Source organism: Harpia harpyja, chromosome 22 (assembly GCF_026419915.1).
Source record: "Harpia harpyja isolate bHarHar1 chromosome 22, bHarHar1 primary haplotype, whole genome shotgun sequence".
Lineage (NCBI taxonomy): Eukaryota > Metazoa > Chordata > Aves > Accipitriformes > Accipitridae > Harpia > Harpia harpyja.
The window spans coordinates 12,031,233-12,058,558 of NC_068961.1; the positions used below are offsets into that span (position 1 = coordinate 12,031,233).

General features: G+C 40.9%; 1 protein-coding gene across 2 annotated transcripts in view; it reads left to right on the forward strand.

Moving 5' to 3' along the window:
• Positions 1-24,226, forward strand: part of ATP10A (ATPase phospholipid transporting 10A (putative)) — a 118,304-nt gene extending 94,078 nt beyond the window's left edge. The window contains exons 11-21 of one of the 2 annotated variants that reach the window (XM_052773979.1): positions 3,159-3,262; positions 3,434-3,560; positions 5,764-5,948; positions 7,278-7,599; positions 9,546-9,622; positions 13,401-13,526; positions 19,023-19,223; positions 21,416-21,496; positions 21,587-21,691; positions 22,026-22,213; positions 22,909-24,226. In XM_052773979.1, the coding sequence (XP_052629939.1) occupies positions 3,159-3,262; positions 3,434-3,560; positions 5,764-5,948; positions 7,278-7,599; positions 9,546-9,622; positions 13,401-13,526; positions 19,023-19,223; positions 21,416-21,496; positions 21,587-21,691; positions 22,026-22,213; positions 22,909-23,614 (2,222 nt within the window). In that variant the 3' untranslated portion in view covers positions 23,615-24,226. Of the gene's footprint in view, positions 1-3,158; positions 3,263-3,433; positions 3,561-5,763; positions 5,949-6,087; positions 6,752-7,277; positions 7,600-9,545; positions 9,623-13,400; positions 13,527-19,022; positions 19,224-21,415; positions 21,497-21,586; positions 21,692-22,025; positions 22,214-22,908 lie in introns of those variants that run through there. The other variant, XM_052773980.1, reaches the window with a different exon arrangement.
• Positions 24,227-27,326: the final 3,100 nt, after the last annotated feature.

A 27,326-nucleotide genomic window follows, 5' to 3' on the forward strand; every position in this document is an offset into this window, starting at 1 on the left:
GTCTTGTAGAAAATCAGAAATCGCCATAAACTTCAAAACTTAAAATTGACTCAATTTGTTCTGCCTGTATATCTAGTTGAGACTGTGAAACGCGACGTTTTCTGATAGCTTTACAGATATTTCCAAAAGCCTTGAAATTATTCCCGAGAGTGTATTGTTTTTACTTTATCTCAAGAGTCACCATGTTCATAAATAAAGTCACTGTTTGAGTCAATAACCAACTCACACAGGAACTGTGAACATAAGTCATTGAGAAAACAACGACTGGGCTGGCTTTCTGCAGCTTGCGATTATGGAAGGAAGTGAAGCAAGCAGAACATGACTAGCACTCTATCATTCTTCTGGAGAAGACGTATTTGCTGATTTTCACTTCCATGGTGCACGTGGTCACACTGCTCAGCATAAACACTGCATCCCAGCTAAAAAGAATCTCCACAACTGAGTTTTGTCTGCAAGAGATTCCTTTCCTCCTTTTAACTTCTGAGCACAAGATGAATCTCAGGGCAGGACTGATGAGGCACATGAAGAGCTAGAAGGGGTTTAGGTCTCATTGATGTGCTGGTGGAGGAGGGAGATACAGTTTTCCACACGGGAATTGAGAATTCACGTGGAAAATGGTGTGCACATCTCTACTTGTAGAGAATTACTGTCTTTATTCATTGGAGGTGGTATAAGCATTTAACATTGTGATCACTGCATTAGTGCCTATGGCACTCAGACAGATCTGAAGTGATTAACAACACTTAAAGTGATAGGAATGACTTTTGGTGTGTTTAAGCACCTATTCAAGTTTGCACCATTTGAAATCAGTGGGTGACAAATAGCCACTCCCATAACACAGTTTTGTGGGAGATATGCACGAAATATGGCATTTCTTTCTGGAATAGTAATGTATAACAATAAATTAGAAAGAGTGATTGCCTACTTTATTCTTTTAAAGTTAAAAAAGCTGACTCCCTAATACAAGAAGCCTACAAGAAGGTTTGCTGCAGTATTTGTCCCAGAAAAAAATTTCTTATATTACACAGCCAAGTCACATATGCCAAAAAGATTATCATGCACAAATAGAAAGGAAGCTAAATGAAACTGTTAGGTTGCCAGTTTAGTATATGCACATTTCTACTTCATGTTGCAGCTGAATCTTGTTGTGAGCTGGTTTAATAGCTTCTGAAGGAACCTCGTGGTGTTTTTGTCGGAGCCACAAGCTATAGTGTAAGAAGGGGCTTTCCAGTTGCAAATAATATTTGTAGGGATATTCTTCTGGAATAACATATCTGTACTGACGCTTTGAGGAAATCTATAGTGATAGCATAGGTAACATTAATAGATAGGTGGACAGGCCCACCAGAATATCCCTACCAGTATTCACCACATGACCTTAATCAGAGATAGAACTAAAATGAAGGAATGCTTGAAATACCACTGTCTTTATGGATTCCTTTAGGAACAACTGGGTCTGTACACTCCCAGCTTTACAGACCTAGAGAGGATAGGACAGTCTTTAAAGGTGAGAAAATAGCTATACAGTGAGTAAAATGTGCTGATACATGGTTGAGATAACAGGAACAAAACCCAGAATATTGGGATTCCAAGCTCCCAGCTCCTTCCTTCCTACAACATCAATACCTGTACATGTTTGTGCTGGACCCTCTGAATGCCTGGTTAGACACTGTGCTGCTGTACAAATATGAAAGTGCTGAATGCTCTGTGAGTTTATAGACAGACAGATAGACATGTATATACGTGGTCACATAGCAAGATCAAATTGGGTATGAATGCACACTGGGAAAATGGGCAGCAAAAAGTATAAACAGTAAGCTATCTGTGTCATCTAATTTAGATACCTGTATTAAGTGTTTAATATAAGGGTATAGTGCCTGTAGTTTCTCAGTATGGTCAGTTGAGAGATGTGAGCACATCCAATGGTGAACTGAGATCATATGTAGTAGGTCTCTTCAGGTGGTCAGACTTCTGGTGATGAGTGGTGTTCACCTGACTTTCTGACTGGTTACTGTGCAAGTACCAGTAACACAAATATTGCATTAAGGAACAGCTCCAATTACAAAATTATAATTCTGAAATTATTCTACACTCCCAAAAAACATGCAGACTTTAGAAAAAAAAATTATATAACATCAGGGAATAGGAAAACCTGCCATAAGGTACTGGTCATTCTCACTCAATGGTTCCAATCTTACTTACCAGCTTGTACATTTACTTTAGTACTAACCCTGCAATTCATATTATTTAAGATTGCTACTACAGTACATTGTACATGAACCTGTCTTGATCCTAGATGATAAAAAAGATGCGTATCACCTGTTTTTAACTTTTGAAGACATCATTTCAGGTAGAGAGATGGAACAAAATGTGTTACCATCATATTCATTACTCTTTTTTGAACACAATGTGAGCACATTGAACCAATCCCAGCTAAAAAGAGAAAAGGAACAGATGCTCAGTCCTGATTTTGAGTTCTTACACATGGCTTTAAGTGAAGAGTAAAGCTAAGTGGAAGTTGTGCTGCTGCATTCAAGGTAGAAACTAGCTGTGAGGTCTTCACAAGTGTAAATTGTCTTCTAAATGAAATCACAGTCATACCCAGAACTTCTTGCATTGACTCAGGCCAATAGGTAGTATCAGTACAGCAGTAACAGAAGTACCTTCGTACACTTAGACATACAAAGCAGAGCACTGTTTCTGGTTCTTCTGAGATATTAACCTTGGGGGAAAATGAAGTGCTATTTTTAAGTGTCGTTTTTTCTGCACATGATGAGATGTGGAGAAGCATTTGTTAGTAGTGTATTTGAAATCATACTTCTCTTTCTGACATTGTTTGCTGTGAAGATTATCATGATTTCTTAAAGCATTCAGGCCAAACAAATACTTAAGGAGTAAGAAAAAGAAGGTCTTTCTAACATACTTTCATAATGACTTTTGAAGAGAGAAGACAGAAAAGATAGAACAAAAAGACAAGATTTTTTTTTTTTCTAAATGGAATGTTTTACTTGAGTTTCCCAGGAGACATCAGCAGCTCTTTAAAAGTATCAGTTATAAAGTGTTGGTACAGTGAGTACTGTAGACAAGATTTTATTCTCTGAGGCCATTCAGCTGCTGTTAGTTTTCAATCACTAATTTCTTTTTTTACTCTTATCTAGATGACCCTCGGGGCAAACATCAAAAAAAAATCCAAAGCAAAACCCAGAATTACCTTAATCTGTATGCTGTAGATGGGCTGCGGACCCTCTGTATTGCAAAAAGAGTGAGTAAATGCAAAGTCTTAGTTTGCTTTTAAGGAGAGTCTCGACAAAGATTACTGAAGGCATTTATTAATTTGTTGTTCTTGATTCATAACTTCTTTTTCATTTTATTCAATAAAGTATGAATGCCTCTGCATCACGTTGACTGTGTCCTCACATACTCTTTTTAATAGGTACTCAGCAAGGAAGAGTATGCCTGTTGGTTAAAAAGTCATTTAGAAGCAGAATCCTCTATTGAAAATCGTGAAGAACTTCTGTTTCAGTCAGCACTGCGGATAGAGAAGAATCTGCATCTGCTAGGTAATGAAATGAGAGCTGGACATGAAATTAAAATGTGTTAAAAATTCTGAAAGTTTGGCTATGAAATCCGTTCTTTCCCTTAAATGGTTTCTGACAGTACAGAAATTGGCTTCTTTTGGACTTTGTCATGGCTGTCATGTGCAGCACCACAAAGGAATGGGATATAATTAACATAACAGATATACCCTGTTTTCCTTGCTCCTGCCATCATTTTATCACTAGTGAAATGAGTGGAGTGATACCAGGGATGAATTTGACACAATATCATAAATGGGAACTGCTGCTCTAAATAGGAGGAGGAGTTGGCCCAAACTGTCTACAGAATTTCATTAGCTTAGTGCCACTTCAACATGTCAGAGACTTCCATGACTCCAGGGGCACCAGAGACACCCATAAAGCAAAGTTCATAAACTGCATTTGTGAGAGGCATCAACTCTCATATACATCAGGTTCAGCACATGCACTCAGGGCCTGTGTATTCTGTGGAAGAAGATTGCAGTACTTCATAATGATGCAGTTCAAATCAGTGTACGTAAAATGTATTCCAAGAACTAAGTCATATTCTTCCTCTGCTGAGTTGAGATGTTGAAAGCACTGAGATCCTAAAATGTATATATATTCACTATTACTCCAAGCATCCAACTGCTTTTTCTGGCAAAGAAACTGGGACAGCCATAACACTATTGGAGATAACAACCTTCACTAACTGCCAACATGCCTGTCTCTGGGAGATGAGATCCACCTCACCCAGCTTCTGATTTATCCACTACAGATCTCTAAGGCTCCCCATATAACCAATGGAGAGACAAAAAAAGAAAGTGCAGTTCATTTGGTCTTAGATACCCACTTTAGGATTAGATGAATGATGCCCTTGAAGTGTCTGTTTCTCTCCTCTGACTTAAAGGAGAGCATGAGGTGACTAATTTGGACCACATTAATCAGGAAGATTCCACCGTGGTTGTGCCTGTTGGCTCTGGCTGCACTCCCGGGGGAGGAAAAAAAAAGTGAAATTGAACTGCTGGACAAATAAGTGAGCTCTAGCCAGAAGTAAACTACGCATTCAGTCATTCTCCAAGAACCTCATGCCGTGATTTGTATCTTGCAGTTATCAGTTATGATTAGGTTATGGGAATAAAAAAGTGAGTCTGGAAAAGGAATATCATTTCCTTTGTACACTTTTTGGATAATAATAGCTTTCCCGACATTGCCCTAAGAATGTGTTTCCACCTACGTGACTGGTGCTCAGACTTCAGGTGGACTTCTATTGCTAAAATGTTTTTTTCAAGGAACAACCATAGGAATAATAAATAACTGAGGAGAGTTTACTTTGCTTTCCCTGTTGTTCAGGTAACTTGCATGTCGCCTCCTCATTCTCTAGTAGTGAGGGCTCACATTTCCTCACATTGAAGCCTCTCTGAAACTCAGTGGAGCCCTGATGTATCAGTGGTGACACTGAACTTGGTCCTGAGCGGCTTTTGCTACAGTATTTGAAAATCTTGTCTCTCTCTCTATTGATTTATGAAAGCATAGAAAAGATACTCAGTCTCCTATAAAGAGGTAGAAAGATACATTGAAAGCATGAAAAAGCCACATTTTATTTTCACATCATGGCCAACAGATTTATGATTTATTCTCTGCTATATCTCATTTGGCAACCAGTGTCTTTCTGCAAGAGCAAAAAGCAGCAACAAGGCAGGAAAAGGTTTATGTCTGCAGCCTAATGTGCTGTTGCCACGCTGCAGTCCTGCTGTCATTCCCCTTCAAAAGGGAGAAATCTCTAGTGACCCAGCATCTTCTAGTTGAGGAAAGGCAGTTAAGACCCTTAAGAACTGAAACGATCTCCTAGAAGCAACAATATCTTCTCTAGCAAGATTCAGAAGAAATGGTGAAGATATGGAGGGGAGACAATGAGCAAAGATACATCAGCATTGTGGACTTCTGAGACTAGAAGTGTCATCAGATTTCTGTTGAAGTCTTGAATTCTGGATTTGTTGTTGGCTGTTGATGCAGATGTTTACCCCATCTACTTTCCGCTCGTCTTTCTCAATACCCCAAAAAGGCTGCCCGAATCTTGCAACCATTGGTAGTTTAGCTAATTCTCAATAAAACTTCTGGGGTTTTTTGAAAAATCCAAGCTTACAATTTCATGTGAACCCTAAGTGTTCATTTAATGTGGAATATTTTGCTTTTTCTATGTGCTTAGGTGCAACTGGCATTGAAGACCGTTTGCAAGATGGTGTTCCGGAAACCATTGCAAACCTGCGCAAAGCTGGGTTGCAGATTTGGGTTCTTACTGGAGACAAGCAGGAAACAGCTGTTAATATTGCATATGCCTGCAAGCTACTAGATCATGATGAAGAAATCATCACTTTGAATGCTGAATCACCAGTAAGCAGATCCAATACACAAGTTTACTTGTGAACTAGCTTTGCTTTATTTTCAACTTGTACAATTAAAAGTTTGATGGCTTTTTTTTCCTTTCCCTCTCTTTTGTTTCTTCTTTTCCTGCTTCCTTCATAATTTTCAGGTAGGACATTTCTTTGAATACTTTTCAGTGAATCATGCTTCTAAGTCATAGTGTCATGTATCATAAACTTACTGAAGATATGTAACTGTGTGTAGTGGGCTCCGTGAATGAAAATATGCCATAGCAGCATAAATGCCTTTCTTTGGTATGGATTCTCAAAACATCCCTGGTTTTGCTTATTGGCACTAATGGGTCTCCAGAAGCAACCTGTTATTAAACATGTGTTGAGGAAGAAAACAATTGATTACCTATTGAGAATTTGTGCTTTATTTTACACCACTGAAATGTAGTATTTAGATAACGCAGTCATTCATGTTTTCTCAGGTGGCTTTTTCTCTGGCGGTAGAAGCAATACTTAAATTTCGATGCTAACACTGAGAGTCCGAAAACCACATCTAAAGTAATGCCTTGCTTCCTAACAGACCTTTTCTAATTCTTCTGAATTACTGATCTTTCCTGTGCTCAACTTGTTGCAAGCAGTCACAAAGAGTTTACTGATACGGTCTAACATACAAGGAACCAGACTGATAGTGCTATAGTCCTTTAATGGGTTGATAAAATTGGACTTCAGATCAGCAGAGGAGAGGTAGGCCAGCAGTATCCAGCTCCAATTTCTTTCGAAAAGGAAGAAAAGATAACAGCATTTTCCGTTCTTGAGTGTATCAACTGAACTGGTAAATTGATTTTCCATGATCTTTCTTTTTTGTCATACTTTGCTGTAAGACCAACGACATTTCATTTTAAAAGTTCATATATTACGTCTTTTAGTTGAGTATGGCTAGAGAGAGAATTCAGCTTAAATAACCTTTAATTGGCCTTTAACTATTTGATCTGAGTTGTAGGCGTGTACATGGTGTTCATCACCATACTTAACTTGGTACTGATACCGATTATATCATTTCCCAGCACTGTTATTCTGAGAAGGAGCTAAAAGAAATTAGTTTAGCATACAATACTGCGTGTTAAAGAGGAATTAGATTTTAAGTCTTTTGAGTCCTCATTGCTGTCATATCTTCTGCAAGAATTAAGTGTTTAGAGCAAATAGAAAAGATTATTAGAAATTAAAACTTTAACAGTGCAGCAAATGTAACACATTCCCCATATTCCTTATGCCTAAATATACAGCAAACACAAATGTTTGAATACATGTTCTTTTCTCTCAAGCATATTTATTTTGACTTTTTTTTCAGGAGACATGTGCTGTCTTGCTGGAACAGTGTCTGCAATGTGTAGAGTCTAAATTTTCAAACACCACAATAGACGAAGCTGCTGGAAACATGACTGTTGGGTTCACCCCTCTCTATCCACCCTCTTCCCCTGTGCTTTCCAGCTTGGGCCTAGTGATTGATGGAAGGACTCTAGCTTATGCCCTGGAACCTACACTAGAAGATAAATTTCTTGCACTAGCAAAGCGATGCCGTTCAGTACTGTGTTGTCGCTCTACCCCACTCCAAAAGAGCATGGTAGTGAAACTAGTCAGAGACAAACTCAAAGCAATGACCTTGGCAATAGGTAAATATCTCAGTTTAAACTAGCCTGCTTTGATATATACTGTGCCTTGAGAATTTTGATTTTTTGACTTGCAATGGGACCCTTCCAGCTGCCTCACAACTCAAGTAGCCTTCCAGTTTTGCCTGAAAATGTGTCAGACAACTCTAACATATTTACTCTAACATATTTATTCAAAACCAAGATAGAACTCTGGAGTAGTATTTGGGATTTCTTCCTACAGAAGTTAGGTAATCAGGACCTAGGTATGCTATGAGGTTTTGGCATGTCCGAACACAGCTGTGAAGAATTGGGCTAGCTGATGCTGTGCAGAACACCATTTTCCAATCACTGTATTACACAGAACAACATTGTGCTCGGTGTTGTTTCATCCAATCATGTTTAAACTCATGGTTCTGCGTTTTTCATCACAAGTCAGCCATACAGCGGATATGAGTTGGCCTTGTCAGTATAGAGAATGGGTTTATGACTGGCATTGTGCCACCTCTTTCACTTCTTCCCAGCTAATCGCTTAGTTGGCAAAGGGGAGATTTTTCAGTCACCCTGTTTTAAACCTGGCAGCCTCTTCCATGTTTGCATGGTTTTTACATAGGAAAAGTCAACCAGCTGTTCTTTCCCTATCTCAAGTTTAGGCTCACGTTGCATTACAAGACATGATTGCAGCATATTTTGTCACAAACACACTTTCATCTATCTGTCTTGGTTAATCATAGCAGCAACACATGTGGGTTGGACATACCCCATGAGAAATCCTAAGTACATATAATAATTGCCAGACTCCTGTGATGTCCACATCACCAAATGTGTGCTGATTATAGTAATGCTCATGCTCACTATATTATATCAGCTCAAATATGCCTTCCTCGTACTGAATCTTTGGCTGACTGACTGTGGACATAATCATTTGCATATGTTGTCAAAAATGTCTGGGTGGTTAGTGTGAATTATCCAGAATGCTTAAAAGCACTAGTGGAGACTGGGCTGCTTGTGTTTTCATTCTTTCTGAGCATCTCAAGCCTGTGAGTTGAACTCAAGCTCCTGCTCTGCCTTAAAAGCCTAGCTGTATACATCCTCCCTTTTAATCAACATGAGCTAACTTGGGGTTGTCTCGCACAGTCACAAAAACATCAGCTTTGTCAGGTAAGCAGATACCACTCTTATATGTGCCAACAGCAGGGAAACTGGAGTGAGGTGTGAATGTATGCCGTAGCCACTGATGTTTAAAACCAAGTGTATTGTCATCGGCTAATACAGTTTCATTTTCCACTAGCACACTGGGTGCAATTTAAGAGGTTAAGAAGTAGATACATGTCCCATTCTGGTATCCTTTCTATGGCACCTATCATTTGTGGTATCACGATTGGAAGCAGAGCAAGGGATGGTGACTGTGCAACCATTCCAGTTAAATCTGCCTGTGATGGGTGTATTAAAGATCTCGGACTGGTCAACCCGAGTCAAGAATTCATCTGCTTTTTAACTTCATTGTATTTTTTACTCTGTAGACATTCTCCTTGGCTTTAGGCCTCCTTGCACATTTCATTCTTAGTCATACCTGATTGCAGGCAGAGAGTTAATCAGGAAGCAGAAGTATTGGGAAGCTCATTCTCAGCCTTCCAGTGTTTTAGCGTTTGTGCACTTCAGGCCAGATACTTGGAATTTTAGGTCTTTCTTAAAAAAGAGGGGTTTGTTTTATTTTTACTTTTGCATGATAAAAAAAGTCTACAAAGATATGAATGTCTTGGCAGCTTTGCCAAGCTTTGAACCTTATATTCCAAAGATGGATCCTTTCCTACCCCACATCTCCCTTGCTATACTCACCCAACACTCAGTACACATCTCCTTTGCTATACTCAGCCAACACTCAGTAACAACGGGCTTTCCTTTGCTTTGCTGCTGCTAACTGTTCCTGGTCTACTAATGACAATAAAACTGTATCTTGTCATCTTTAGGTGATGGTGCTAATGATGTCAGCATGATCCAAGTGGCAGATGTTGGTGTGGGGATCTCTGGTCAAGAAGGCATGCAGGTAATGTTGCTCGTTCAGTGAAAAGCACTCCCATGAAAGGGTGAAATAGGTATTTCCCATATGTCAGCTTGACCAAGCTGCCTTTGGATAGCCAACACAAATAAAGGAGAAGTGGCAAGTTGTGCTCAGGAGTGCCAGTTGTGTGTCATAAGGATGCTTTCGGCTTGAGTTTGAGCTTGTGTTTGTTCTCAGATCTGTGGTGAGTTTAAACACGCTACCTTCTCAGAAAATTCAACTTACCAGATCCCTCTAAGCAATATGTTTTAAGAAGTCATTTATTAAATACTGGTTTAAAGGATGAAAAAAGCTCAGCTATGTATAATTTAGGAAAAAAAAGTTTACCTTATTCTGGCTTTTATTCTCCTCTCTCCTGGATTGCTTGGGTATACTTCTCCTGTGGAGTAGCTGCACAAGCCCATCCAGCTGATGCAGCTTATTTGCGTGGTGTGGTGGTGACCCCTAGCCCAGCCACCCACACATCTCACTCACTCAGCCTATTCAGACAGAAGAACAGTGAAGAAAGAGAAAATTGCAGCCCTTTGCTCTCTACACACTCTTCCAAGTCTTGGTTTTCTCCCCATTTCCTGCCACAGGGAACAGCAAGATAAGGGGACTTGCCCTGTAGTCTTTTGGATGTGTTCAGCCTGTCATTACTGTATTTACGACTGTATAAGAGGAACTTCTCCCATCCCCAGAAGAGCGGATGTATATGTATAGGATGTATTATCTATTACTCTACTGCTAGTGCAGTTCAGTTGCATTGTTAGCATCAGACGTGGCAGTAAGACACAGAGAATGAGGAAGATACCTCGTTTTCATAACCTACCTTGTATTTGGGGTGGGTGCAGACTGATTGTGTGAGATAATAGAGTAGCTGAGTATATGTGAAAGAGCTTTTCAGAGAAGATGGGAAGTGTTTCCATCCTGAGGACCTGAGCAGATAAGCATGCTCCTTAACTTAGTTACTGGTGTATGGTTCTCTGACCCACTTGAATTCTTTGCAACACTGGCTGGATGTTTTGCTTGAAAGGGAAGAAGGGCCTCCTTCACACAGTGTGCAAGTTGGCTATAGAATATTATTCCATGGGATTTCATGAATGCTGTAATTTATTTGGGTCAACACACAAATTTATGAAACAAAAATTTAACTGAATTTAACTGAAATTTAATATGAAATCAGATGTCAACTTTGTGCATGTTCTGATGTGCAGATCACCAGAAGCTAGGACAGTACTCTGGAGAAAAGTCAGTAGAAGTTTTTCTTATTTATTCATATGCTCTTCTGAAGGCATGCTCTCTTGGCCATTGTTGGAGGCAGGATACTAGGGAAGATGGGCTTCAGCCTGACCCAGCAGAGCTATTACACTTGTTCTCCTTCTTGTAATCATCCAGTGGGTTCAGTCAAAGTAATCTCCAGGGCAAATGGATGTCCATCGGCGCTTTTCAAACAGACAGATTGCAGGCCCGCAATCCGTTAAAAATGCTTCTCCAAACTGTTAGCAGCTGTAAATTAGACTGGAAAGAAGCTACCACAAAAATATTCAGATATTTATTGTGCATGTGGCATCCCAGCCATAGACCCTATGAGTGTGACTTTGATGGCCGGACAGGGCAGGAGAAAAGGAAGTCTTGGATTAAGCTGATACCAAGTGTATTTGTTGTTCCACAGCCTTCACCAGGCTCCGAGAGCTTTGCATAACTTCTGCAGTATCACTCTGCAGGCAGTCCAGGCTCAAGCCCAGAGGAGACTGTTTTTGTGGGGTCCCCTCCAAGCCTATCTGTTCAAAAAAGTCTGCCCCAAACTCCTTAGGTCTTACCATCTCTTATGAACTTACCAGCTCCTATCACCTATGTATTAATTCAGATCACTTTTTTTCCTAATGCAGGCATATAGTGCTCATAGCACTTTTTTTACTCCTCTCCCAATTATGCCACTTTGAGTTGAGCTCATACACTTCCAATAACCAGTCCTCAAATGCCCCTGGCTTTTGCAGGTGTATTCAAATCTGAAAGCTATTTGATCATTAACCCATTAAAGTACCTGGGTTTTTTCTAAATAAAAGTTCAACAGAGTGGAAAATGTTTATAGATCCCTTCCTTTGCTGCAAGGTCCTAAGGAACTGTACAGGCCTCTTTACTGTAAACAACTGTCAGAATCTTACACATGCAGGTACTCAGAAGGCGTTGAGCATTTAGATGCTAAAACAGCAATACTTTCTGATTTATTTTCTTTCCACATTCTGTGGAAGCATGTGGAGCATGAATCACTTTTTCCTGTGAAAAAGCTGGAGGAAAAAAATAAAAATGTGAAAATCAAGGGGATATTTTGAGGTGAAATAAACATGCAAATGTAATTGGATAACACTATCTTCCTCGCTGTGTTCCTCACTGTAATCAAAATGCAACAAAAAAGAAAAAAACCCCTACACTTATCACAATGTGTTGTGAAGTACTATGTTAGAAGCACAAATGAAAAGAAGCTAACGGTTTTGTTTTAACGTTGGAGTAGTCTGAGATGGGGTGGAGGACAAGAAAGCAGATGTAACACAGCCCTATTCCCCTCAAACTGCAAGGTAGCTCTATGTCTGCAAGACAAGTCAGACTATCCTGTGCAGGGAGGTTATAACAAGTATATCTCAGTACCTGAGAAATCCCAGGATGTGTCAACAGATTAAAAAATATCTCAATGCTTATATACATCTACTGCTTAAATTACATTATTACACCTTCTCTTGCATACTGTTTTAGAGTTTATTTTAACAGCTTCTACAAGCACTTACTTGGGAAAATTGAGCACTTTTGATGATTTACCAAGAAAGGGAATTGCGAAAAATTAAAAGGAAAGATGTCTCTCATTTTAAAATACAGCCAAAATACACCCTGCAGAGTGTAAAGAAGACAATGCTCCTTTGGAGGTTTTCACCTTTCCTCATGTTTTTGCTGAACTGTGAGAAGAAAGGTGATACCAAAATAGAAAAGGAAATGTAAAATAATATTAAATGAAATCTTAGTGTGATCCTAAGAATAAGGAAAACCATGAAACAACTGTGATAGCACCATCATTTACAAGAAGGTCTCATCTAGATGTACAGTACCCTGAATTTTAGTCAGAAGTAGAGAGAAACTGGGTGATTTGTCAGTCTGCACAGTCCCAGAGGAGTCTCATCTAGTGTGATATTTTCATAGGCAGTTTTCGGAAACATGCGTTTTTAAAAATCCGTCAAAATACTGATATCTCAGGCAGCTCAGTAAACTTTATAAGCCAGGATTGCAAATGTAATTAAAACTAATATTTTCATTGTTTTGTATTTCAAAGTCCAGTAATTATGATGCAACCACTTAATTGTGCTTTTCTTATTTTATTCTCTGGAAATTCATTTTGCCCTGTAAGTACCCTGTAGTTTTTACAGAGAAAGATGTTACAGCCACCAAGATGTTCACACGCAGGCCCTGAGCCTTCATGCTCATGCAACTGCAATTGCCAGCCATTCTCCCACCTCTCACTTTTTGCTGCTGCTTGTCACCATCTGGAACGCAGACTGTAATCTCCTTTGGGCGAGGACCGGGTCACCTTGCATGTTCTGCCAAGCTTCTGGGTTTGCTCACGGTTATTCCAAATCAGTGCAGCAATAGTTGCATTTCAGATTCTTTGTAATGGATTTCATTCTTCATCAGTACAATTTCCATTGGCTGTATGAGTCGAGAAGATGACTAGATTCACTGTTGGTTTTGAAAGTGACACTTTACAATAATGATTCCAACTTTTCTTTCATTAAAGGCGGTGATGGCAAGTGACTTTGCAATCCCAAGGTTCCGGCATTTGGAGAAGCTCTTGCTTGTTCATGGCCACTGGTGTTATTCCCGACTCGCCAACATGGTGCTGTATTTCTTCTACAAAAATGCAGTAAGTGTTTGACTTGGCAGCTTTATGCCACCACATGTTTCCAGGGTTTATTTTGTGCTAAGTGAGCATTAGGTCAGCCTTCAAATGGTTTATAAATAAGCTGCAAAGAAATTTGCAGAGATGAAAGGCAGCTGGCTGCCATTTGCAGAAATACAGGACCTGCTCCATAACAGCTACAGTGTGCTGCTGAATGTGCAAATTAGGTAACAGAAATAACAAGCACTGCTTAAGAAAAGTTTCTTTATAGAGCAGTTTTGCAGAATTTAGCTGGCTAGACACAGGAGTCTAATGCCAAAGCCATCCAGCATTGGTCCAAGGTAGCTGTTGAGCATTGTTTTCTCTTCCTGACCCTATCTCGTCATTGTTTATGAATCACTGTACATATTCCCTAGTCACCTGAGATAATTTGAGTCCTCTCTGTGTCTCAGATGCAGAGATTGGGAAGGTTTTTTCTTCATTCATCTTACTTCCAACTAACCAAAAGAGTTCATTAGAAAGGAAGCACACCGTGGTAAAGAACAAACTATGGGTCTGCATTTCCTCCCTGGTGTATGAAATGGGACTTGGTCCAGTAGTGGGCAATGAGCCAGTAGCCGCTCGACTCGCCCCTAACAAAGGCCCTTTGCATTGATCTTGGAGTGCAAAAATTATTGATTGATGTGGGGGGTTGACCCTGGCTGAATGCCAGGTGCCCACCAAAGCCGTTCTATCACTCCCCCGCCTCAGCTGGACAGGGGAGAGAAAATATAACAAAGGGCTCGTGGGTCGAAATAAGGACAGGAGAGATCACTCACCAATTACCATCACGGGCAAAAACAGACGCAACTTGGGAAAAGTAACTCAATTTATTACCAATCAACCAGAGTAGGGTAATGAGAAATAAAACCAAATCTCAAAACACCTTCCCTCCACCCCTCCCTTCTTCCCAGGCACAACTTCACTCCCGGATTCTCTACCTACCCCCCACAGCGGCGCAGGGGGACGGGGAATGGGGTTTACGGTCAGTTCATCACACATTGTCTCTGCCGCTTCATCCTCCTCAGGGGCAAGACTCATCACACTCTTCCCCTGCTCCAGTGTGGGGTCCCTCCCACAGGAGGCAGTTCTCCACAAACTTCTCCAAGGTGTGAATCCTTCCTACAGGCTGCAGTTCTTCACGAACTGCTCCAGCGTGGGTCCCTTCCACGGGCTGCAGTCCTTCAGGAGCACACTGCTCCAGCGTGGGTCCCCCACGGGGTCACAAGTCCTGCCAGCAAACCTGCTCCAGTGTGGGCTCCTCTCTCCACGGGTCCGCAGGTCCTGCCAGGAGCCTGCTCCAGCACAGGCTTCCCACGGGGTCACAGCCTCCTTCGGGCATCCCGCTGCTCCGGCGTGGGGTCCTCCACGGGCTGCAGGTGGAGATCTGCTCCACCGTGGACCTCTATGGGCTGCAGGGGGACAGCCTGCCTCACCATGGTCTTCCCCACGGGCTGCAGGGGAATCTCTGCTCCGGCGCCTGGAGCATCTCCTCCCCTCCTTCTTCATGGACCTGGGAGACTGCAGGGCTGTTTCTCTTACATGTTCTCACTCCTCTTTCCAGCTGCCATTTCCATGTCTCCCGCAACTTTTTTGCCTTCTTAAATATGTTATCCCAGAGGCACTACCACTATCGCCGATGGGCTCAGCCTTGGCCAGCAGTGGGTCTGTCTTAGAGCCGGCTGGTATTGGCTCTGTTGGACATAGGGGAAGCTTCCAGCAGCTTCTTACAGAAGCCACCCCGTAACCCCCCCGCTACCAAAACCTTGCCACACAAACCCAATAGAATCGAAAACTGCCTAACAAGACAACCAAGAATTCCATCAGCTTGGTGGGAGTCACCGGCAGGCACAGAGATCTGCTCACTTGTGACACCTACAAATCACCTTGGGAGCAAAGGATATGAAGAAGCAGGAAAAAGAGGAAAGCCAGAGCTCTCAGACCTCTGTTTGCTCCAGAGGGCAGTGTGTGAACTGTGAGCAGGGGACTGGATTTTATCCTCAATATCAAAAAAAGTAGCTCTCAATTTTGTAAAAGTTGCTTTCCAGATTTAATCTAATCCTCAATGTTTTTAATCAGTGGCAACTTTTTAATGCAAATTCCTCTTGGCCTGACTAATCCCCATCTGATCTCAGTCTGAAAGTAGGTATTTTATCAGGAGAAGACCATCATTTGCTCAAAATTTTGAACATCATAGGAATACCTAAGGGAGCTAAAGAATTAATAAAGTGTCTTTGTGTTAAGACAAACGTGTTAAAATACCTTCTGTGGTCTGATCAGAAGCTGCATGCAAGCACCCTTCCAGACACAAAAGAAAGAAGGAACTTGGACAGTCTGAACTGCTGCCTGAACCTGAAATAGCAAGCAGATATGCTGCACTGAGTGGAGAACCACCTGTTGAAGCACAACAGTGAAACATGTGCTGGTGTTCAAATGCCTGAGTTTGCAGGCTGGATCCTGAATGATGCTGAACATCTGTACTCCCACCCCCAGTGCTGTATGTTTCCAAGATATGCTTTGGCTTGACAGTATCGAATCTGAACTTCCAAGAAGTGTATGCAGAGACATCTTATATTAAAATAAATTAAAAAAAGAAGTAATACGCATAAGACATTCCAGCAATCAGCAGCCAGAGATGTTGTTTATACATCTACATTTTTGTTCAGCTCTTGTAAAATCTTCCATTTCCTTTGGTACAACTACTCTTGATTACGAGTATTATTTCTTATGCCATTTTTAGTAAGAAATTTTCAGAAGCTGCTGCCTCAAGGCTAGAATATAACTGAAAAAATCTCTGTGTTGGCTCTGCTTTGGCAGCCTTGAGAGCTTTCTGAGCAATACTTGTTGCTGCTGACTCTAAAACTGTAGTGGGGTATCCAGCATATAGACAAGAATATGTCTGACACAGTGCCTGCCCTTAAGGAAAGAATATTAAAAAATGAAAGATGTGAGCACCTGATCCTTTTGCAAGGAGACTGTTCTAGATGATTCTCTGCAGAGAGTCAAGATAGCTACCCTGCAGATGTTCTGTAAGTTTTCTGTTTCCTCAAGTGTTTTTTTTCCTCGTTTGCTCATATTATGAAATTTTCCATTCTCCACTAGAACCTCTCTAACTCAAAGTCTAAACTCCAAATTGCTGCAGAAGCTATTTGTAAATTCAGATGACTTATCGAAGAAGATGTTTGGCTTGGTGGAGATAATAAGAATACAAGTAAAATATCAACTAAAACATAACATGAGTGGAAATATCGGAGCTTGATGAAAAGGGATTTCATGTAAACAAAATTCTACCTGCACAAGCATGCGCTGCTTCTTCCCCTTTATGCATTATCTCTGCAAGACAGCACTGGACATTTTTTGACATATACTTCATTCACTGAGAAATTCTGTCTGGGGCCACATTCATAAAACAGTCTCATCTGGGGGAAAAAAAGGAAACCTTTTTTATTTAAAATCTAATTCAATTTTTATGTAAGTTTGGTTTTACCTTTTCAGGGGGGTAATTCACAGAAGCAAGAGGGGGCATTATATTTGAAATTAAATTAAACACTTGTTTAATCCAAATAAAATTTCAGGGGAAAAAAGTCTGATTTAAGCTTGGTTACTGAAATGTCTTTTATTTGTACAGCTTGCTTTGACAGCACTGCTGAGACCCATACTAGAGGTGGTAGGAAAATTTTCAGCTGACTGTATTTCCATCAAACTACCCATTTTTGTCAGAGCCAGACTGTTTCCAAGACAGGTGAATTATAGCAAGGCTCTAGAGAGGAAAATTTCTTAGGTCCAGGATTAGCTGGATTTTGTTTATTTCAAATGAGTGAGAGAAAAGTATCTAATTTTGCATACTTATTGCAATTCCATTTTGAGAAAACACTCAGGAAGTTTTGTTGTTTTTTCGGTGTGGAAAGGAAATAAATTTCAAAATCTCTTCAGTTTTGAAATGAAACTGCCATCTCCCAGCCAACTGTACTGAAGAGGGTAAGCTCTGGTAACTCAGTCTTGTTTTGGCCAGAGGAAGATATTTTTCCTGAAATGTATTTACAGAAACATTTCTAGAGGTGATCCTTAAAAAAATACTACAATTTAACTTTTAATAGGTTAGTTTATAGTATGGGCTCACAAACAGCGAGATGTATGTTGCTGCTGATATACAAGCCACTTCAACATAGAATGCAAACATTGCCTGAACATATATATACAATACATCTATATATATACACATATATGTATACATTTATATACAGCAGGACTGACCCCCTTATTCTGTGGCAATTCCCCTTCACAAGATACGCTTACTCTCCTTATAGCAGTTTTCACTAAGCAGACCATAGCATTTTTGTTCTCCTGTGTTTAAATTTCAACCGCATTTTGGCATACAGATAGAACAGATCTGTATTTTCCTCTGTATATCTAAAAATGATGAAGAGTTAACATACTCCAGCTGACTGAAAGCTTTTGAGAACAGAATACAAAAAGAAGAGAAAGTGAAGGGAGAGGTCACGTCATTTCCCTTCTTTGTGGTTAAAATGGGGAAAACCCTAGAGGGACAGTTGCCAAGGTTTTTCTGGCTGCCTTCTGTTTAGTGTTAATCACTTTACAAAGAATAATATAAATTGCAATTTTTAGGAGGACCAAGCCTGGGAATATATTTCCTTCCCTAGGAAGCTGCCCATCTTTTTCTAGGCCTCAAATCCCCCCTCACCAGGTGAGATCAGCACCTTTCCTGAGCCCTAAGTACCTCTAGATTCTCCATGCTGCAGAGACTGTAGAAGAAATGAGTTGTGTGGTTTGTTCCTTTTTGGGTGATTCCAACCCAACTACATGAACAATCCCACTGCAGCTGTGTATGCAGCTGATTTCTTTATACAGCTGAAGTGTAAGGGAGACTGAGGAATCTTTAGAACACTGCTAATTTGCTGAATTTCAAAGCACAGAGATAGACTAGTGAAGACAACTTGGCTAGACCTTACAGTTTCACTTCCCTTGCTGCTCCTAGTCTCATGTTGGTCTTGCAAAAAAGTTGTGCGTTTACCTACTGTAGACCAGCAGAGCCTCCCAAAACATCTCAAGCCAGCAGAGGATATTATTATGGAAATGCTTATTCTTATGATAGTAATGCAAGTACTCATATAGCTAGAGGTCAATGATGGTTGGGAGAGCTTTTTACAGTTAGTTAAATTGCACCTCAGGGTTTCACTTGAACTGAGAGTTAATTTTGTATGAAGTCATCCCTGACACCTGAGGTCTGAGGTTCCAGCAGCACAAAGACTTGCAGGTGTGCCAGATGTTTGCAGCTTAGCTAAGTGGTCCGGGCATCAGGAACAGCGAGTTAAAGACTAGGTATCCTTAGAAGGATTGCTCACATGTTTAGCATTCATAGACAAGTCCTTACAGAACTGGAAGCAGAATGGTTTCAGAACACAATGGGATGATGATCCTCCTTATCTTGTCATATTTACAGCATTGCTTGGTCTGTTTCAGATGTTTGTGGCCCTTCTCTTCTGGTACCAGTTTTACTGCGGGTTCTCTGGCTCATCGATGGTTGATCAGTGGTATCTCATCTTCTTTAATTTACTCTTCTCTTCTCTTCCACAACTGATTACTGGTGTGCTGGATAAGGACGTGCCAGCTGAAGTGCTAATTACTGTACCTCAGCTTTATAAAAGTGGACAGAATATGGAGGTAAAAACTTCTAGCTTTTTGTAATTTTTTTCCTAGACTTCTTTAGTTTCAGCTGAAAACCAACCCTGCTCCCAAAGGGTGGATGACTGATAAAAACAGTCTGAGAAGTCACTATTATTATTTCGTGATATTTCTCATCTGAGTCAAAGTATTAAATGCCAAAAGTACATTTAAAACAAACAAAAAAACCCCACCCAGCTGTATTTTGAACTATGTAACAGGAGAGAAGCTGAATGCTTTAAGTCAGCCTAAGCTGAACTCCTCCCTCATGGTCCAGGCTCACAAATAACCACAAAAGTAAAGCAGATTATACCTTGTTGACTAGTGCAGACTTTCACAGAATAACCTCATAGTATGTACTCAAAACTTCAGGTCCCAGCCCTTTACAAACAGGCAGAAGAGAAAGATGGCTTTAGGAGTAAGCATGGAGGTCGATAGACTTGGACTTTGAGGGAGATAGTCACCAGCAGATGACAGATTCAGCTGAAATGTCTACTGAAAACACCTTTTCCCCGTCTGCTTGAATTGTACAATGAAAACAGAAGGAATTGCAGGAGGGATTCGAGCCAAACCATTTCTGGTAATTACACCTACAGTGTACTGTGGGAAAATCTTTCTGCTTGGCAAAACTATCCATATTGAGACATTGCTTCCAAGGCAAAGGCCTCTCTTAAAAGTATTTGACATTGTGCCCTCTGAGAGGAGACAGTGAATGGTTTTTGCCTCTAACTGTACACCTGCATTTGGTACCCCACACATCTAGTGACATTGCTAGACACTGTCCTGGAAAGACGAAAGGAGAATTTTAGTGCAACTTATTTTTAGTGCTTTAGTCCAAATTCTCTCTTTTTCACCCAGCTGTTTTTTTCCATTTTGCTGTATTTCTTCTGTTCCACTTTAAAGATCTGTAACATTAATGCCTTCCTTTCTTGCACATTTTTAAGGTGGTAAAAACCTTGTAATGGCTTAAGCTTATTGGGAAGTTGTGTCTGCCTGTCTTCAGCTGGCAAACCGAGGAGAGAAGTCTCCTGGGTTCACAGCTCAATTATTTCTCATAGGCAAGCCCAGGGACCATTCTAAGTTTGTTTGAAATCTAGTGAGCGTATTCTCTGAATAATTACCTAAAAAGGCATTTTAAAAACTTTCCAAAAATCCTGCTTCAGGTAGGATCTCTTTCAAAAAGGTATCACTGATTCAAAGCCTACAGAATTATAGAATAATTTAGATGGCTCTGGAGGCCATCTGATCCAGACGCCTGGTCAAAACAGCTTCAAAGCTAGATGAGGTTGCTCAAGTCTTTATCTGGTCCAGTTTTGAATGTCTCCAACAGTGGAGATTCCACAGTCCCTCTGAGCAACCTGTTCCAATGCTTAACTACAGTAGGCCAAAGAACACCATAATTCTTTCTAAGCAGCTTTCAATTCCCATTTTTAGGCTGCAGTGATATTCTCCATAGAGGGAAAGAGCCCTGATGAACTCAGTGGTTGGAGATGTAGCCTCTATCCCAAAATTAAATAAATATTTTGCCATTTACAAACTCTTTTCCATTATATCTAGGTCTTTTATATGACCATCCATACCCCTGCAGTTGTATATTTCTTTAAAACAAAATGTTAGTTTAATATTGTTTCTTAGCAAGCAATTTTGTGCGCACACACAGAGATATATGTGTGTATATATATATGTTTTATATACATATTTATATCATAGCATACATTGCTGCAGGAATTACTGCTAAATGTCATTGTTGTGGATCTTCTTTTCTAAGTATGTGTGCATTTTCTGTTTTCTCTCCTGTGAATAACTACCCTGTGCTTGTATGTACATGATGTAAAACCCATTTACTCATGTACTTACACCTCAGATTGCTCCTCCTGAAATCAGTGGTCTAACTGTAGTGCACAAAGTCGGGCACCTTCACAAATGTTTGCTGACCTGAGTGTCAGATTCAAATTACACCCTCTGCCAGGAAAAAAAACAAGCAGCAGAAGTGTCCTCCCAGAACAGAGTCACTTGCAGGTGGACTCTTCATACTTTGTCCCCGAGGGTATCTAACTGATGGGCAAAGTTGTGAAGCTATTTGCAAAAGCCCTTAAAAGTGCCCATTGGAATATCCCCCTCAAAATACCTATCCCAGCAAATAGCATTTTCATTAGGCTCTGATTTTCTTGATTTTTTTTTTTATGCCACAGGAGTACCAACCACACATGTTTTGGATGAACATGATTGATGCTATGTATCAAAGCCTGGTTTGCTTCTTCATCCCCTATTTCGTAAGTGTTTAGTTTAAGCCATTCTATTTCAAGCATTTTGAAGAGAACTGGCAGCACAGCTTCGGCTAAATTCTGTCTCCTTCTTTACAGACTTACTATGATTCGGATGTGGATATCTTCTCCTGGGGAACTCCCATCACCACAATAGCTCTTTTCACCATCATGCTACATTTGGCTATTGAAACCAAAACTTGGGTAAGGTACCCACAGCCTACATAGAAACTTGTTGGTATACACGTAATTCTTTTCTTAGTGCCATTCTTCAAAATCAGAAGATGGTTGTTTCTTTTCCTCAGCACATTCTATATTTAGCAAGCATTTTAAGCAAACATGAAAAAGGTTTTAAACTGTGATCTGCTAACAGCTTTGTAGTGTTGTATCTGTAATAAGAATTTTTGAAAATACAAGGCTCCAAACTCTTTGCCGTGCATGGATTTGGCTCCAGAAATTAAGAAGTTTTAATTCAGAATCACAACAAACTTCTCAGAATATAAAGAGTCATTATTCTTTTGTTGGTTTTCTGTTTTAGACTTTTCTCCACTGGTCGTCTTGCATCTTCAGTATCCTTTTATTTTTCTTTGTGGCTCTGGTTTACAATGCTTCCTGCCCAGTATGCCATCCTCCATCCAATCCCTACTGGACTATGCAAAGGCTGATGGGAGACCCTATGTTCTATTTCACTTGCATTATATCACCAGTCGTTGCATTGCTGCCCAGGTATTCTATCTTCTCTCATGTCTTTTCTCATATATGAAAGCACTTTATGCCTATGGCTGGGAGGGCAAGAAGCATTTTTTTTTCCACTCCCCCTCTTTCTTTTTGCCTTACCAGCCAAGTCAATTTTTTTCAGCAGCTAATTACATGAAGTCAGGTTGCCTAACCTCTTCTGTGCTCCTGACCACAGGAACAGACCACAGGTCCTGGCCATAGACCACAGGAGAGGGATGATTGTAGACTGTTGGTCAAACCTCATGGCCATGCAGATATTTGCTACCCTGTGAGGTTTTCCGTGATGCTTCCAGATTCAACCCACCCTCCCATAGCATGCACAGTACAGAAATTCTGATAGTGTATTGTGGACTTACTTGCCTGTTATGGATGTAAGAGGCCTGCTCTGCAGATTGATCCCCGTTGCCTTTGATTCCTCATCAGGAAGAATGAAAGACCATGTGTAATCACAAGGTGGATCACTGGCTAAAGCTGCAGATCTATTACGCTGCTTGTTATTAATCAAAATATTAGCACAGCATTCAGAGCTTTTCCTCTGCAAGCTTTCTTGTGTCAAACATAAGAAAGGCACATAAAACTCTTAATTTTCTGTGTTGTACTTTTGTCTTGGATATTTTCTCTTAATAATATCTTGGGTACTTCCTTCTTTCAGTTCTTTTCACGTGCACATTCTCCTCTTGCAGATTTCTGTACAGAACCCTTCAGGGAACACTATTCCCAACCCAGCTGCAGCTTGGACGCCAGTTGAGTAAACTATCCCCACAGAATCGCACCCAGCTTCTGACCAAGTTGAATGTAAAGGAAACAATACGTCAGACACAATCCTTTGCAGACAGCTTCTCACCAAGCCTTGGCTCAAATGCTAGTGATTGCTATAAGGCTTGTAACCAAAGCACACCTTTGCCAAAATCTCCTCAGACAAGCGAGTCACTTTTCCAAGAGCACCCAAAGGCAGAACATACAACAGATCAGACAGTGGCTGCCTCTCCCGAGGGTGCTGTGTTGTATGGGGAAAACAAACTCCCCTCATCAGCAAGTAGTCTGGAAAGGTCCACAGGATTTCATGAAGTTAGACACAGCACTTCAGAGATGGAGTCGTTGCCTGTGGGAGCAACATTCCCATGGAGCTCAGCAGTCGACCAAGCAGACTTCAGTTTGTTGAAGTGGATCACATCAACTCCGCTGTTCAGTCGCATTGGGACTGTTTTACAGGTGTCATCCAGCAGTTTACAAAATGAAACACAGGACAGTATGTGTGTGCTTGGCTCTTCTTTGCATGTGGACTTCAAAGGCTTAAAAGAACAGAGCTCAAATAACTTGCAGGACAAAATGAAAGGGACCCCAGCTGATTATTGTAAAAGTGACAATTCCGAGACCACCTTTTTATGACATGGGCTTTAAATATATTTATATATTTTCTATTTGCACACATTTATAGTGAGATTACTCTATTTGTTTCCAAAGATGAAACAGAAAATCAAAGGTACAGAATGATTATTTAAGAATGTTTAAATACAGTATATTGAAATAAGAGCTTTAAATATAAAAAGAAACACTTGAAATTTCCATGTATATTGTTTTATTTTTTCATCTCATTTTGTAAGGAAATGCCATCTCTTTGTTTTTCAGATGCTTCTCTTTTATTCTGACACATACTGTAAAAGTAAAGGACCTATCTACCATATTCAAAAGGATTAGATTCAGCAACAATTACTGATATCATTATAGGCCATGCAGTAATCAAGGAGGAAAAACCATGATAATAAATAGGCACTGTATTCCATCCATCATCTGCTTGCCAGGGTGTTTTGTCACTGGAGCAAACCATTAGGCAAGACTATCGAATTATTATACACCTCTCTGTAAATGTTAACGGTATCTTACCACGGCATTAATAATACCGGTATTTTATAAGTGACACCATATTTTGATGTTGCAGCCGTAGCATTTTATGTGTCATGATAAAACAATAAATAAATGACCATCCATATTGCAAAGTGACTTCCCAGTCTGGCATTAATAGTAAGTCAGCCCTTCACTTGGAGCAGCTAGCATTTGGCCGTTCATGGCCTTCTGTCAGGCTGTTCAACTTCTGAAGAAAAGCTGCTGCTTGTTTGTGAGGAATGATGTGGTGGCAAAGAGCTGGTGCATGGTGTCCGCTGTAGAGTTTGACCTAGGAGGGTCTGTGATCTTCTGTGCTGAAGCACTACCGCGCGTAGGCTGGTTTTGCTGAAGGAGGCAGTCCTGCTCGCTAGCGGGTCATGGAGGGCAGGCAGGGTGGAGTTTTGTTAGGCACCTTCACTGTTGTTTCAGCCAGGTTAAATCAAGTCCGTGGTGATCAAGAAGGGGCATGACCAGCTGCGAGGGTGCAGTGCTATGCAGAGGTACTTGAGCCCGCTCTAAGACAGGCTAGCTCTAGTCCGGAAAGTAGGGAGCTGCACTGCTTTCTGGGGTTATGCCTGAGCTGACCTTACATGGTTGCACATCACAAACTGCCTCGGGTACATGGGCGTGAGGCTGCACTGTGCCAGCCGGATGGATCCTGGGGGGTTTAGCCTTGGAAGGCTGCTTGGATCTTTCATACCTAGTCACCATGACTGTGTATGAAGTAGCTGCTGCACTTCTTCATTTCCTCATCACAGGTTTTCAGATGGCCTTTACCTTGCTTGCCATCACTTGTGTAAGGCCAGAACTTGTTCGTGCCACGCTCTGTGCCAGGCGACCTGCCTCCCGCATGGATTGCCTCAGCCCGTTACGCCACAGTGCCTGCCATTGTGACACTTGCTAATCCACTCGGGATCTTTTTTTTCAAGATTTATACACTGGCCTCTTTCCCAAAGACAGAATTGATAATATGAAACTGTAAAATGCCAATGAAGGGAAGAGAAGAAAGCAATATAAATAAGAGCTGTCAGCCTGTAAATACGTTACCCTCATGAAACATGACACGTCTACATGTAACTAAACTGCATTTGGGGATTAGAATTGACTAGGGACAGGGCAAAGATGCTAAGGGACTCACTCTTTCAGTCTCCTGTGAACAGCTTTAAGCATGCGATTAAAAAGAAGTGTGCCTGAAGCACAATTTCTTCCTTTTAGCCTCTAGTTAAAGAGGAACATGGGTTTATGTGTGTAGATTTTAGCGGAAGAAAGCACACCTATTGACTCATTTGTTACTGGCTGAAAACGTCTTGACGTTTCCCTGCTTTATATTAATTGTGATAGAAATGGGGCAGTAAGTGGGCACTCGGTTTCCACAAAGGTAGGTGGGTATCTATCTGCGCTGTGGGTGCCAATACAAGCCGGGAGCCACGGGGCTGTGTGTCCTGACACACGCCTCTAAAGCAAGGCAGAGTCCCACACCCTCAGAGCACTTGTTGTTTTTTGCTCTCTGGAAAGGCAGGCTGCCGGACTCAGCTCAGGTGGAGAAAACTCCTTTGCAAGTGTTTCTAGTTGGGTGACACAGCTCCGAGTTTAGACATCTCTACTTTCTCTACCAGCCTTCTCGGTCTCTGTTGGGATGACTTTGCAGGTAATTTTTTGCAAGGTTAGCTGGCTGTATTTAACACAAACTGTGCAGAGATTGCCGTTGTAAATAACTCACCTGTGTGGAGCTGCAGTGTCTTTTAATGTCAAAGGGGAAATCGGATGACACTTTGAAATGTGTAAATGTTGCCATCTGGTTAGAAACATTCCTCTGCTTGTAAAACAGGATCTCACAGGACACAGTATCAGATACCAGGTAGGCAGAGTTCATAGGTTTGCAAGACCTTAAATTCAGTCTAAGAGTGTCATGGAGTCATAGCAGGAGCTTCCCATGGATGTCAAGCATGTGTGCTCGCTCTCAGTTACTGCAGCAGCCCCAGCAGGCAGGTGGGGATCGCTTGGGCTCATTGACTCCTCTGCGTCTTTCCACAACATGTTTGGTGTCCCGCAGGCATTCATGAGATGTGTCCGGTGCTGGCAGCAGAAAGGGCTGGAACATCACTGGGCTTTGTCTCAGAGCTGTATTTGGTGATACGCTCATCAAAAAGAACCTAAATTCCTTACTAGCCACGCCTTTGTGATGCAAGATTCGGTTTAGTTGTTGTGCTTTCAGTGTTTCAAAGACTATTTTTCTAGGTAAGGGATAAGAGTGTTCCTTTGGGACTGAGAGATACACATGCGCTGCCGGATAGTTGTGTTAAGTTGCCACTGTGAGGGTGAGAGTAGGACATCTGTGTCATATATTTAGGGAAACTCAACATGACTGTAGTTCTAGATCCTCAGCTGCTACAACGATTGTAGCTCCTTCAATTTCTTCAAGCTGACTTACCCCAGCTGGGAATCAGGCCTCAACAACTGCTGTATTTTGTTGCAAAAAAAAATCCTTACCGATACAGTTTGAAATGCATAAAGTATAAATGCTCCCTTCATAGTAAAGGATAACATACCTTATTATGGCAGCAATCCTGCAAACATGTATGAGTTTAATCTTAAATAAACCAAATAATCCCGCTGACCTTAATGGAGCAGTGACCTCAGCAGGACTGATTGCGTGCTTACAGGTAGATAGGAAGATGTGCCACAGTGAGGCCTCCGTGTGCCAAAACGAGATACCTAGGGGCACAGAACCAGGTCAGTAGGATGTCAGTAAGCAAGATGTCTCTGTTTCCTTCTGGGAGATAAATTGTAAAATAATATAAATAAAATGTAATTTAAACCACAGTTTGGAGAAAAAAGCCTAAACAGATTTCACATTTGGAAAGAAAATACTAAGCAAACTAATTCTTTTCATTTCAAAATAGAACTTCTCTCTTCAGCTGCCAGAAGACAAACACATCAAAGCATGTTACTTGCTGGGCTTTAGGGCTTGTCAACACTTTGAAGCTGCTATTAATATTTGAAACATTTTAACTAAACAAATACTAATGGCTTTTTGAAGCTGTATACATTGATTTCAATAAAATAGAAATAAACTTCTAAAGTTATTCTTGTCGGTGCAGTTGAGCAGTTGTCATATCAGGGAAAACAAAGCTTTAAATTCATGAGGCCAATGCTCAAAAAGCATGCAACTGTTTATTAAAAGATTCCACAAGGCAATTAAAACAATGCCCGGTTT